The sequence below is a fragment of the Chionomys nivalis genome, chromosome 16 (assembly GCF_950005125.1).
Source record: "Chionomys nivalis chromosome 16, mChiNiv1.1, whole genome shotgun sequence".
Taxonomy (NCBI): domain Eukaryota; kingdom Metazoa; phylum Chordata; class Mammalia; order Rodentia; family Cricetidae; genus Chionomys; species Chionomys nivalis.
Window position 1 is genome coordinate 59,273,936 of NC_080101.1, and position 14,491 is coordinate 59,288,426.

Genomic DNA, 14,491 nt, shown 5'->3' on the forward strand with positions numbered 1-14,491 from the left:
GAAATAGTTCAAATTAAACATTTTTCTGTATTTCAATAATTACTTTGAGTTGCTAAGGTCATAATCCAGTTAATGAGTTCTCTCTTCCCATTAATTTTGTGAGGTTCTAAACCATAAGAATTCTGGCTAAATTTACCACAGACCCCTTGAGTTAGGGAAACCACGTGTGGGAGGCCTCAGAGCTCTTCTCTCCCATTACAGTTATGTCCTTAAATATCTGAGATTTCACAAATATTTGAGGTTTCTCTTTTGCTATTTTCTTATCCTAAAAAACACAAATCCCAGTAAAGTGGTCCTAACCTCTTAGGAATATATTGATTGCTATATTTCAAATTTCTGAAGTATCTGCAAATTCATAATGAATTTCCCACAAATATTTTGAATATTTCTGAATATTCTAAAATTCATGTTTAATTTTCTTTTTTTTTTTTCATTTCTTTGTTTTGTTTTTCGAGACAGGGTTTCCTCTGTGTTCGTCCTTAATCATTATTATGATGTTTTCGGATGAGGCAGGGTTCTTACAGTAGATTAACTTTTTAGGTTAAGCGTAGGAAGATGTCCAGAAATATGTTTCTCTAATTTTTTCTTTCATACTGATTCCCCAAATTTATCTATATCTTACTTACCCACCACTATTGTTTTCCTCATGTGAGAAATCTCTTTATGAAATCTGAATATTTCTTATGAAGAAAGCTGCCATATTTTTGCCTGGTTACAAAAACAGTGGGTAAGACACCCAGGAAATAATCTGTTGAAAAGATGTTGGATTGGAAAAAAAATAGTGGTTATACTGAAAAACCACAATATTTCTCTAAAGAGACAAATTTCCAGGATACCAGTTGATTTTAGAATACAAATTTTATCCAGACCATTGGCCTCTTAATAAACACGGAAACCTGGACTACTGATACACAGACTTTATTGAGATTTGTCACATACAATAGAGCATCCAAGTAGCAATCAAGAATGGCAGCATGTCATTTTGTAATGACTGACACTTGTGGCTTTTCAAATTTGGTCTGCAGAAACTTTATCCTCAATTAAATCTAGTCATGCTTTTGAAAATGCTTTAGGTCACTCCAAGCTTGGCAATTAACATTTGGCATGGACAATGATAAAATCACAATAGATAAATACCAGACAGACCTCGTAGCCATAAACATAGACAGCAGAAGGAAGTGGTAGTGAGTCAGTAGTTAACCACAGTGACAGGAGGAGCTCAGAGACATCTGGAAGCCTTGATGCACAAGCCCCAAGATCTCTCCAAGCAGGGGCCACATCTACAGTACACTCCACATCACTAACACATTGAGAACACATACGTGATGAGCTCATTTGTATTCATGCCTTATATCCTTCGGAGTCAACAATACCTTAGTATAAAAATATTCAAGTTGTACTCATAGAACTTTCTGTGCTTCCTAATGGGTGCTAAATGGGTTTAATGGAGGCAGCAAATTCCCCTGTGGTGATCGATTTTAGCATTTTTACAGCTATCTAGACCTAAAGACGTTTTAGACAAGTGTGGTCACATTTCAACTTATAGTAATATATGCCTGACTCACAATGATATTTTGTCAGTTTACCTGAAATTAGATTTTAATCTTATAAAAAATGTGTTAAGAGTGGCTAATAAGTAACCAGTATGTTGAAATGGTAGCTGCTAATCACCAAGGACATGGGGGGACCCCACACTCACGCCACTGGCAGAACTACTCAAGTACACACACACCTGTCTACTTTAGTCTGGTGTGCTCAGAAACCCAAGATATGGTCCACATACAAAAGCTGTTTATCCAAGAAAAAAAATTGTAGCTGGTGGTTTCTTCTTTAAGAGTAACAAAATAATTCCAAAACTTTTAACTACCAGAATTTAGAAGAACAATTTTAGTTAGAAATCAAGTATAACAGACTCAAAAAGGAAAAATGACTCGTATAGAAAAGGATCAAAAAGAATCCCAGATGTGGAGTGATTCCGTAAAGCCGAAGCTGAGGTCGCCCACAGCTTCCGGTCACCCCGGCGTTCCTCGGGGACTACCAGAGGCTCTGGCTGCCATCTCCTACAAAGGGCATTTCCCTGGCTTGGAGGCGAGGGTGCTCCCACTTCGTTTAATTCGCAAACTATTTGGTCAAAGAAATAAGTAAAGCTACATGAAAGCACATCTGGTCGAAATCTGTGGCCATGAACGCTGACGAGATGTGCTTGATGTCCCTTGGAGCACCTGGCAGTGGGCAGCAGGATATGTTCCGGAACTCAGGGCATGGCCTCCGTCTGTGCTGGAGGGGGCTCGGTGGCCTCGGCACTAGTAGCGTTGGCGGTGGAATTCAGGACTTCTCCAAAATCACCGCCGGCAGGCTTGGCTCCCCCTACTTTAGACTTTAAAAGTGGGGAAAAGAGAAGACATCATGAAGCAAAATTAATCACCTCTGCAGAAAGAAACTCTAAACTGACTTTCAGTAACAAACTGGGCCTCTCACGACTATGTCCATGTTGATCTACGTGCTGTTGTACCACTTGGGGTAGCTTAACCGTGAGACACAACAAACGGAAGATAAAAGTATCTTTCCTGTAGACCAGGCTGGCCTCGAACTCACAGAGATCCGCCTGTCTCTGCAAGAGATAGTTCCAGGACAGGAACCAAAAGCTACGGAGAAACCCTGTCTCAAAAAATCAAAAAAAAAAAAAAGTATCTTTCCTGTTGCACTGTAGGGTTCTCAGCCCTTTCCTACATAAGTCTACCTACAGACTCAGCATCATCTGGGGGCTTGTCAGACATGGAATGTCAGAACTGGAATTGTAATGCCAGAGGGACCCTGAGCGACTTCTTGTACACTAGAAATTTGTGACGCCCTACTCCAACCTCCCAGGCCTGAAACTGTCAATCAGTATCAGTTTGAATGCTACATATGCCTGATTTTTTTTTCTAAACGCCTAGGTGGGTGTGGTGGCTCATGCCTATATCATCAACACTCGGGAGGCTAAGGCAGGAGGACTGCTGTAAGTTTGGTCTCTAGCCTGGGCTACACAGTAAGTTCCTGTGAAGCACTGTCTCACGACCAAAACCACATCTGTTACTAGTATGTCACTTCATGCTTCTCAGTGCTCACTGCCTGTTACATGTAATGACTGAACAACAAAAGAGCTACATGAGGAAACCAGCAGTGACCAAGAATGCATGCTTGGTGGATTCAACTTGAACTTCCGGTTTCCCCAGTCTTAACTCACTGGGCAAGTCTGAGAACTGGAATCTAACTGAAAGTTTTCTGCCATCCAAGCTTTGACTTAGATAAATCTGCATAATTTATATGCATTACTAAATTCACTAAAATGTCTAACTATAAAAATTGTTACAACTTCTGGCAATTTAGCACAAGTAAAGGAACTCCCCACAGTGGGCGCCTCTTCCATTCATCTTTCCTCTTCAGAAGAGCCAATGAAACCCTCCAAGAAAATAACCTTTATATTGTTTCGCTTCACTGCTTGCTCCATAAAATTCTAGGTAAAAGTGATTAAAATATTATGTATCTTACTGTTGAAATACGAGCGGCAGGGCTGTGTCCCTGGCACCCGGCCGCCCGCATGGCTTAGCTTATGCCCCGAAATAATTACACGGAAACTGTATTTTTTTAATCACTGTCTGGCCCCTTAGTTCCAGTCTCTTATTGGCTAGCTTTTACATATTGATTTAACCCATTTTTAATATTTTGTGTAGCCCACGAGCTGCCTTACCAGGAAAGATCTTAACCTGCGTCTGTCTGGAGAGAGAGAATCATGGCGACTCAATGACTCGGCTTCTTTCTCCCAGAATTCTGTCTGTTTACTCCACCCACCTAAGGGCTGGCCCATAAATGGGCCTAGGCAGTTTCTTTATTATTTAACCAATGACCTTCCTCCATCATCTTACTATTAAATTTAAAGATGTAAAAAGAAAATGTTCAGCAGCAGCACCTCCATAGCTGACTGGCCCAGCACGTGAGCTATGCGCGAGCCAGCCTGCGGTGCACAGCATACCGCTCACTCCTGTCTCCCTTCTGTGCTTTGTCCCATTAGACCCTCTGAATCCTTCACTGTCCTCCTTACCGAGATCGCGACTCCTGCCTCTCAGCTGCTCTTCCTCCAGGTCTGCATGGTACCCTCAGTTGTCCCTGTCATAGCCACCCACATACCTAAAAGCTACAGGAAACTGAATCCATCCAAAACTGCAGTGCACAGACATGTTGATACAAAGCTTAAATGACTATAAGTATAATTTGGCAAAATTATCCCAAGCATATGACTACAAATTTCTTTAGCAATAACTATTCAATATATTTTGAAAAGTTACTTTTTATGTGTTCATCTGTGCTGGACAGTTATGTCAACTTGACACAAACTATAGTCACATGGCAGGAGGGAATCTCGATTGAGAAAATGTCTTCATGAGACCAGGTTATAGGCAAACCCATATAGGATCTTCTTAATTAGTACGTGATGGGGGAGGGCCCAGTCCATTGTGGGTGTGGTCACCCCTGGGCTGGCGGTCTTGGGTTCTATAAAGCGGCAGGCTAAGCAGATCATGGGGAGCAAGCTATGTTTAAGTTCCTTTTCTCCCCAGCTTGGTTTTGGTCATGGTGTTTCATCACTAAGACATCATGTTTCATGACTAAGAAGACATCATCCGAATGATGCTAAGTCGGATATGACAAATGGACCATACTGGAATCCATAGATCGTTAATTGATGGAGGAAGGTCATTTGTCAATAAACAAACTGCCTTGGCCCATTTGATAGGCCATCCCTTAGGTGGGTGGAGTAGACAGAATAGAATGCTGGGAGGAAGAGGAAGTGAGCTCAGATGCAGGGCAGCTCCTCTGAGAGACAGACGCCATGCTCTCCTCTCCAGAGCAGACACGATGAAGCTCCGACCCAGGATGGACGTAGGCTAGAATCTTCCCGGTACGCACACCTTGGGGTGCTACACACATGAATAGAAATGGGCCAAGCAGTGTTTAAAAGAATACAGTTTGTGTGTCACTATTTTGGGGCATAAGCTAGCCAGGCGACCATGAGCTGGGGCGGCAGGAACACAGCCCACAGCTCCTACTACAGTTAATATAGCAAGTGACTGGGCAGTACCTCCTCATCTCTGGGATCAAATCAAATTGCTGATTTCTGACGAGCTATTTCAAATACTAAGAAGACAGATGTGAAGGAGAGGCAGGGAGAGTCCAAACAGTCTTGAGAACTGAGTCACTGCAAACCGTGACTCTTCGCAATAAAGCCTCTTTTCAGGTGGCACCAAGATGAAGAAAGCCCGTCTCATGTACCAATCTGGCAACATGAGTATGATGTATGTTTGTATTCATCCAGTGCACACCATGGAACAAGCCAAGGACTATCACGGCCCCTAAGCAGTAATACTGAACAAAATGAAGGGCCCTTGCAATCGTGGGTTCACAAACATGAAGCTGTAAGACTGTGTGTACAGTGTGATTCTACAGAGAAGAGGTTCAAGCTAAAATCCAGATCACTGCAGTGTCTGCTCTTTCAGTGAGCAAATTCTGCCTTTTCATGTAAGACACTTTTTTTCTTTTTGTTGTTGTTATATTTTGGTATTGTTTCTTTTTAAGACAGTATTTCACTGTCTAACAGTCTTGGCTGTCCTGGAACTAGTACTATAGACCAGGCTAGGCCTTGAACTCAGAAGTGTGCGCCACCAGCCCCCGGCTATGTAAGATACTTTTAAGAATAAGTGATTCTTCTGGTGTTCTGAATGACTAAAATAAATATGAGTTCATTTTAACTTATGTTCTTGAATAAGGTCTCTCTGTAGCCAAGGATGGTCTTGAACTCACAGCCCTCCTTTTCTCTCTCTCAAGTGCTGAAATTCCAGGTGGGTACCATTTACATAAATGAGACTGCCCGGCAAGGCTCACTTATTTAAAATAATAAGATGTCAGCTCCAAACTACACCCAGTGCAGTGAAGAGGGCTGGATAAAGGACCACCACCCAGGCTGCACACAAACGCTGGACCAGCGTCAGGAGCTTCACTAGGCACGCATGGGCACCGTCTGTGACTCTAAGAATTCGTAGAATCTTTTGGCTTGGTTTGCTTGTTTTCTGTTTTGGTGTTTTTGTGACAGGGTATCACTCTGTAGCCCAAGATAGCATCAAACTCTAGGCAATGCTCTTGCCTCGGCCTCCAAGTGCAGAGATTAAATGCATGAGCCACTATGCCCAATTCTCGGGGTTGATGACTTTGTCATAATTTTGGAAATAACACAATTTATAAAGCTACTCATTATGGAAGGATGTGTACCTCCAAAGGAGATAGACATGAACAAGATACACTTTATAAATATGTAAATTGCTAAACAATAACAAAATATCCTTAAATAGAAAAGGCAGTGACTATTTTTTCATATTTTAATATCTATTATCAATATTAAAATACTAATATTTATATTAACTCTAATATTGTGTGATTTTTTAGATGAAAAACAGCACAAATTCTTGTTCAATTATAAGAATATTTGAAATTAAAAAAAGTCTGAAAAATTGCAGTTTTATGTTATCCAAAAAAAATCACAAGAAAAAGAAAAAACCCTACAAAACCATGCAGTGTGCATCAGTGACACGCAGGGTAGAATTCTTAAAGTTCTCTAAAGCTTTATGGGAATGACGGAAGGTGGCAACAGCATCATGAAGACAGCGCACCCCTGTACTTACCTTTAAGTTTTCAACCTTTTCTTCAAATGACTTGAAAGTTGGGGAGTTTCTATGAAGATAGAAAAAAAATAAAATTACAACCACTGTGAATAAAACAAAAGTCTCTGAAGGATCAGAAACAACTACATTTCTCTTTGCTGATATTCATAATTAGCAAGAGTGGGTATTTATCTGCATATATGTGCACAGGTATCGACACACACACTTCCTGTGTGAAGCAGCTTCTGGGCTAATACTTCTACATTGCTGTTAAGGTCATGAAGACAGTCACTCTAAGATATAAGTGATACTGTCATATAAACAGAAAAGGAAGGCAGACAATACCAGCTCTGTCACCTTCCTAAAGACTCACCAGAACCAAGAAAATGCCACTGTGAGATCCCCTGAACTTAGCAGGATACTTTAGAACTCCAATTTAGCGCCTCATCCTGTAGGGCAAGATTCCCACAAGAGCACACAATACACTACACCATCGAGACAAACTGAGATTTCCAGGGATCCTAATTCCAAAAGAATTGTGTCAGACCGAGAAGGGACCCAAAGAAAGCAGAGAGCTCAAAAACGTATCTCTCCTCTACACTTTAGGCTTTTGTCTATCACCCATAGGTTCCTACATAGAACCTTAAATCCCAACCCTGTTACAACAATAGAAGGGCACAGAGGGGAACAAAGCTCATGGTTGTTACATGTGACACCCCACCTCCCCCACCCCAGGCCAACTGTTTCAGCAGCTCACACTAGGGAAATGAACTCAGCCCCACACCTACTCTAGATTCAAAGACTCTAGGGGTGGTTCCAGCGTGCAACATTGTAGCTACCCCTCCAGGTGCTTCCTGTACAGACTAAAGTGCAAGCCAGGGATCTCTACTGTTCCGGAGCCTCTGCTCCCCAGGCAGACTAAATTATGGCTGATTACCCCTGCCTGCTGAGGAAAGCTGGCTCCAAAGGCCACTCTAGGATGAGCAAAGCAGAGTGGGAGGCTGGAAGCTACAGAGGGAGTTGAACCAATGCTCACAGAGAAGGGGACAAAATAACCCTGAACCACTAAGACGGCTTCATTCTACACTGGCATGTGCTTCCCAATTCAATTGGTTTCAAATAGACATTTTATAAAATAAAATTGAAACAGTATTCTTAAAAAAATTCACATTTTGGCTCTTATGAATCTATCCCAACATTGTAAGAAAAGCAACTGCAAGCCGGGCGGTGGTGGCGCACGCCTTTAATCCCAGCACTTGGGAGGCAGAGGCAGGCACATCTCTGTGAGTTCGAGACCAGCCTGGTCTACAAGAGCTAGTTCCGGGACAGGCTCCAAAACCACAGAGAAACCCTGTCTCGAAAAAACAAAAAAAAACAAAAAACAAAAAACAAAAAAACAAAAAAGAAAAGCAACTGCAGATTGTAACAGTGTTAAGGCCCAGCTTGTTAGACAGAATTCTAGTTTCCTAGTCAGTGGTTTGAGCATCCATACATCAGGCAGGAAGCATCAATACGTTACCTCATAGCAGGCATGCTAATCGAATGCTGAATGGAGCGTATACTGAGAGGCAGCATTAAAGGAAGACAGAAACAAGTTAGTATGCAGTGATCCAGCACAGAAGCTGCCCCACTTTCTGATTAGTGGAGCTTCTGGTAGCTCATTCTTTAGGCACTGTGAACAATCGTTTACTTTTTGAGGTAAGAGGGCGACATCAAAGCTATGCCAAAAGAATTTACTTCCATTCATAAGTCAATGTCAGCCAAATCATTATCAGCGCTAATAGACAAGTATGTCCTCTCCTGGCGCTGAAAACTGTCAAGTGCGTTTACCCGGATCTAGAAGGCTCAAGGCTCAGAAGCCAAATCGTAACCCAAGGAACAGCAGAAAACTGAGAATGGAATATGGATCTTCAGGAGTCCCGATTCAGGGTTCACCACCTCCCCTCAAAAATGAAGTGTACACACACACACACACACACACACGTACACACACGCGCGTGCACACACACACACAACCCTGAAGGGCCACAGTGGCCGTCTTTCTCTAGGTATCTGTTTCAGCGCTGGAACAGGCCAGTTTCTAAATCTATCACCCATTTGGTAACTAAGCAATCACAAATTCCAAAGCACTCCTTAGCAGTAGCAGCATCAATTCTTCACTAAGAGAGGCTTACACTTGGTCTCAAGACTTCCCCGAAGATCGTTCAAGTACCATTCAGCTCTCTGTATTCAGGGGTTCAACTTCTACCCCTTAACAGTACAGTCTACTGATTGGCAAAGCTTTTGAGCCTGCTCTGAGCTACCGTCCCTAGACACTAGCTCAAGAAAAGAAAATATCTTCATTCTTGGGCTCCTAAAAGAAAATTTTTAAAAAAACTTTGCTCTTGTTCAAACTGTTAAGTAATCTTTCCTTTTGGTAAAGTGAACAGTTCAAATATTAATCCTTAATGACATTCAGAAGAGTTTGAGTCTATGACTGAGACTGTTGTCACAGATGGCAACGTGTTACGTGCTATCAGGTCTAGCTTGACACATACTATCTAATTACAGCGTGATGTGGATGTACAGAACGAAAACTCTGCAACAGAAAGAACCGGGACACCGCTATGCCATCTGTCACACAGGAAGTTCTCCTCCCAACAGAGGAGGCATGTGCTATGGCTGCATCCTGGGCATGAACTACCCTGGAGGACGTTACCAGTTCTTTTACTTGATCTTTTTTGCTTTTTCGAGACAGGGTTTCTCTGTGGTTTTGGAGCCTGTCCTGGAACTAGCTCTTGTAGACCAGGCTGGTCTCGAACTCACAGAGATCCGCCTGCCTCTGCCTCCCAAGTGCTGGGATTAAAGGTGTGCGCCACCACCGCCCGGCCTCTACTTGATCTTTTCAAGTACACTATTCCCCTAATTGTAGGGCAGAGATTAATGAAAACAATCGTAAATTCTTTACAACGTAACTTGAATCATCCCATGGATTTCCTTGGGCCCTTCTAAAGAAGGAGCCGGGAAGAGCCAACACCCGCAAAACACCTTTGACCCCAACTCCCGTGACACATCAGGGAGCACCCTCAACACTTCTAACCCCCTGCCAATCTGCAGACTGTCAGCACTGAATGGGGTGTGGGAACCCCACAACAGACAGATCCTCAAATCCGACAGGAAGCAGATCTCTGAGCTGGAAACCACACCAACTTAAAGGCTGTGGAGGAATTGCCAGATCATGAAAGAGTCCTAAGAACTCGGAGGAAGCCTGTTTGCCAAGAAAAGAGAAAGGGAAGCATGGACAGGGTTAGGAGGGAGAGACGGTCTGCAGGTGCACCTGGGTAGGAGAGGACACACTTTCCGACTACCTAGGTGGCCAGGTGCTACCTCGATTTCCAAAGCTTTTTGCTTTTCGAGTAGTTGGGCTGGGCTTGCCTCTCCCCACTCCTTGGTTTACAACACTGTTTTTATATTTGTGCAAAGACTTTCCCTTTGCACTAAGCTAACACATGTCATTTTCTGTCCCTCCGTGAAAGCACTCTTCACCAGAACACTCACTTCAGGAGAAGCTACTAGACTCTGGCCACGGAAGGTGAGTAGTGGCCAAGTATGATAAACTGATTGTGTGTGGGATTCAGACACAGTTTAACAATATTAACAAAATTAGGAAATAGTGTGTAAAGTTTAAGTTTTTAAAAGTCCCAGACAAATCTAGTTATTGTTCCTACAGTCACATAAGAAGTTTTTATTTCCCCTAGCAGACAGGTAGCTGGGTTTTCTCACCAGCACACAAGCTAATACACGCTAAATATGGCTCAGACAATATACAGGAAAAGACAAGAACCTGTTTATAATAAGGCTTATTTTGTGGGAAAAAAATACCTTTCTGTATCTATATTTCAAAATTCAAAAACAAAACAAAACAAAAACCTCTTAAAACAGAGAATGAGATCAATTGCCAGAGATGGCTTTGAAGGCAAGGTCTCTGCTTCTGAGAGCCATCTTAGTGGGAAGAACAAGGCGTATATGTGAGTCCAACCCCACCCATTAGTTAATCCCCTCTGCAGTGATGGCATTTAACTCGGTGGGCAGCTGTTCTTTCATCCCTGGCTCCTCTACACCAAGTGACTCAAAGCTTCCTCACTTCCTATTTCATCCAAAGTTGAACTCAATACAAAACCTTCTACAGCAAAAAGCCAGAGTCACTGCTTAACAGCCAAGCTGTGGGGACCTGTCACATCTACAAGGCAAAATCTGTTAAGACTCTCCACTTGATTTGTAACCCTCAAAGCAGGGTATAAAGTAAGGCGTCTCCGAACATAACGACACAGCACAGGGCGGCTAGTTCTCAATGTCCACCTCAGGGTCACTCTGACTTTGTAAAGCTCATTCTTTTAAAAAGCCGAACTATTGAGGCTGGAGAGATGATGGCTCAGTGGTTAAGAGCTGGGCTGCTCTTCCAGATGATGCAGGTTCAAACCTCAGCACCCACATGGCAGTTCACATGGGACTCCAGGGGACCTGAAACCTTCACACCAATGCACATAAAATATTTTCTTTTAAAGCTGAATTACTTAGTTTTTTCCTAGTCTCTGGTACTGTTGCCTGGTCTTTCCATCTCTACAAATGAGGATGAACAGAGCAAGACTGAGAGGTTATGCAGAGAGCAGCAATGGTTAATGCGTGAGTGCCTGCCACATGACAGGCATGGCTGCAAAAGTGGTCCCACGTGGCTCAGTCTCCTCTGACGTGAGCAACACCCAGGGATCAGGAGTCACTCTCAAACTCAGTGCTCTTAGCAGAGAGTCAGCTCTGGGTCCAGGACACTGGATTCGAAACCTAACCATCAGCCACTTACACTGTCTTTGTAGCCTTCAGGTCATTTACTGTCCCTCTGGCTCTATGTTCTCCCAACTATAATATCAGAACAGTAACCATGCCTACTCCGGAAGTGCTCAGATCTTCTTACCCAGCTTACAACCCTGAGGCATTATCACATCATTTTCATAGTCGATTATGTCTCTAAAGTTTCCAGCATCAGCAGTTCTTAGTCCCAGCCCTACAGGCTAGGACAAGGCTGTCATTTAACAGCTCCATCAGAATGAACGAACACCTTCGCTAAGTGAAACGGGGAAATGTGGATGCGGAAGGTGGAGGAAGTTATTATGACGATTCAGTTCCTAATCGAAAGATACTGTTTCATGGAGAAGGAAAGATACTGTCTTTTCCCACAAAGAGCAGAAGTTTCCAGCAAAAAAGAATTGTCTAGAATGACCCTAATAAACCCCAAAACAAATTTTAAAAATTGAGATATGTCTATACATGAAGAAATACTCATTTGAAAGGAAAACACCCTGTGAAATAAACACAAAATGAATTAGCATTTCTTTGTAAATATGAAAGAAATGAAACAAAATGAATTATTCCAGAATGCCATGAGCCCATCGCCTATGTTTAAATGAGAAGGGACTTCTAAAGCAAGACTCGATGTGCTGCCTGTATGTACGGGGAAAAGGTGGAGATGTGGAAATGTGCGTGCCACTTTCAGGAGTGGCCAATGACCGTCCCCAAGGGCCTCATGGGTCAGTTTGCATTGACTTGTCCCACCAGGATCCCAGCCAGGCTGAGCTCTTGTACATTCTCCCTGACCCCCACTTATCCTCCTGTCCTTTCCCTCCCCCACCCCACCCCTAACCTAGCCAAATTACAAATATCTAAATCTCAAACGTCACCTCATTAACTGCCGGCGTTTATAAGACAAAAACCTGATGCTGAAATCTCCAAGTCAGCAAAAGCAGTGCACGTCTCTTCCTGCATCCCAAACTACATGGGCATGAAATCACTGGTCTCGAGTTTGCCGCACGAGGGGGACTCAGGACAAACAGTTAATGGGATTATCCGTCTGTTTCAGAGCAGTTGGCAAGAGGGATCTCTGGTTTCATCCTCTTAGCCCTAGACGGGGCCATGCTGCGGGCCGGGAAACAGCCTGTCCCCTTGTGGTTCCTGGAGGAATGTGCCCAGTTTGCCTCATGACCTTTATGATCTGAAAGATCAGATTTGTTTTCCTTGTATGTCATGAAACTAGATTAAGTGACTTGAACTGGTCTCTGCTCTATAAGAATTACAAAGTTCAGAAGAGAATTTTTTCTCTTATTGCCAAGTTTTGATCAAAAGACTTGATCTCCACATGGTGATATGCACTATTTGTCGGTAGAAACAAACACACCACCTCCTTGAAGTTCAAGAACTTTGTGGAAGGGGGAGCAGAAAGAACGTAAGAGCTGGAAGGTAAGGAGAAGGCTAAGAAATGTCACCTCATGAGCCTGACACGGCGGTGGCCGTCTGTATAGAAGTCTGCTATGGAAAGAGAAAGAACTCGTGGGGTCTCGCTGCTGAACTGCTGGCAGCTACTGGATTCTGGGAGATGGGAAGGCATAATATCCAGTTGTATACACACTGGTGAGCCCACAGTGCTGCGATGCTTAGCTCCAAACCCAGGGTAACACAGACGGCCCTAGGTAAATTCAGTAGGACACTAAACCAAAACAAATGAATATGGGAAAGACACCCGCGGAGAGGAATCAGGACTGGCAGGACTGGGAGGGAAGCAAGAGTGGGTGGGGGAAAGGACTTACACCTGCATGAAACTCTCAGAGAACAAAACTTATTAGTTTAAGAATACTGCAGCACAATCGCCATTTCTAAGTGAAATGAGATGACCTAAAAACATTCGGAAGAGCAGACTCTGTTTCTGATGTAACATGATGGCACACATTGACCACGTACACATCAGCTTTAACCTTGCTAACAGTGTGCGGAAGAGCGATCTGTAAGATAGAGCATGTCATTTTCACAGGCCTTGCACAGTGCTATATCTGTTTTGTGTTAATGTCACACAAGACACTGTTTGATGATCGAGTACTTGCAAGCTTTCTGCAGGCATCTCAAGGCCCTGACTACCCCCCCCCCCCCGTTCTCCCACACACACACATACACATACAACCCTCAAAGATACCTATTCTAACAAAAGCTGTCTGTCTGTGGGTATAGCCTTCGGATCGGGCCACAGCAGGCACTCGGGCTAGAATGGCGTATGTGACTAAATTCTTATTCATTTGCCTCCAACACTTAGGCCACTTTCCCACAGTTGCTTCTTAGCATTGGTTAGTTGATATTTTTAAAATCACAATCTTTAAATAGCTCAGCAATGAGTGTATGCTTCTCTATGATTTATTTTGATTTCCAGGACTAGGTGCAACCAAAATTAGAGCTGTATGTGTCGGCTGGCTTATCCAAGGGAAGGGAGGGAGCAGAACGGAGACCCTGAGAAGGAGATCTTAAGGGAGGGAGGAAAGAAAGGAAAAGCAGAGGATGATGGAATTCATGTAACATGAAAGAAGATTAGAGGACCATGGGAGGGCAGAAGAGGCCAGCGAGGGGGGTTGGGAGATGGCCGTGGGAGAAGCCATGATGAATAACGAGAAAGTATAATGACATATACATATGCAAATGTCATAATGAAAGTCATCACTTTGTAATCTGACTTTAAGAATTAATAACCAGAAAGGGAGACAGGAGGGGGGGGGGAAATAGTAGCAGTTAAATCATAGCACGAGCCCCTTAAGGCAATGATGTACTCCATTCAGAAGAGAGATGGAGACGGAGACACCCTTCCTGCTTACTCTTTAAGATCTCCACTTGTCTCCTCCAAAGCCTACATTTATAATCACATAATCAGAATCGTCACAGTGACACCTTACAGGACACACAGCCTGTACTTCCTCATACCCCATTTCCACTGACAAACCATAAAACTACCCTGC

At 43.2% G+C, this 14,491-nt stretch overlaps 1 protein-coding gene across 8 annotated transcripts in view; it reads right to left on the bottom strand.

The window, feature by feature from the left end:
• Positions 1–902: 902 nt before the first annotated feature.
• Positions 903–14,491, bottom strand: part of Tpd52 (tumor protein D52) — a 95,374-nt gene continuing 81,785 nt past the window's right edge. For 6 of the 8 annotated variants that reach the window (XM_057790291.1, XM_057790290.1, XM_057790295.1 and 3 more), the window contains 3 exons: positions 8,209–8,250; positions 6,711–6,759; positions 903–2,377 (listed from right to left, as the gene is read on the bottom strand). In XM_057790291.1, the coding sequence (XP_057646274.1) occupies positions 2,255–2,377; positions 6,711–6,759; positions 8,209–8,250 (214 nt within the window). In that variant the 3' untranslated portion in view covers positions 903–2,254. The remainder of the gene's footprint in view (positions 2,378–6,710; positions 6,760–8,208; positions 8,251–14,491) is intronic. The other 2 variants (XM_057790292.1, XM_057790298.1) reach the window with 1 other exon arrangement.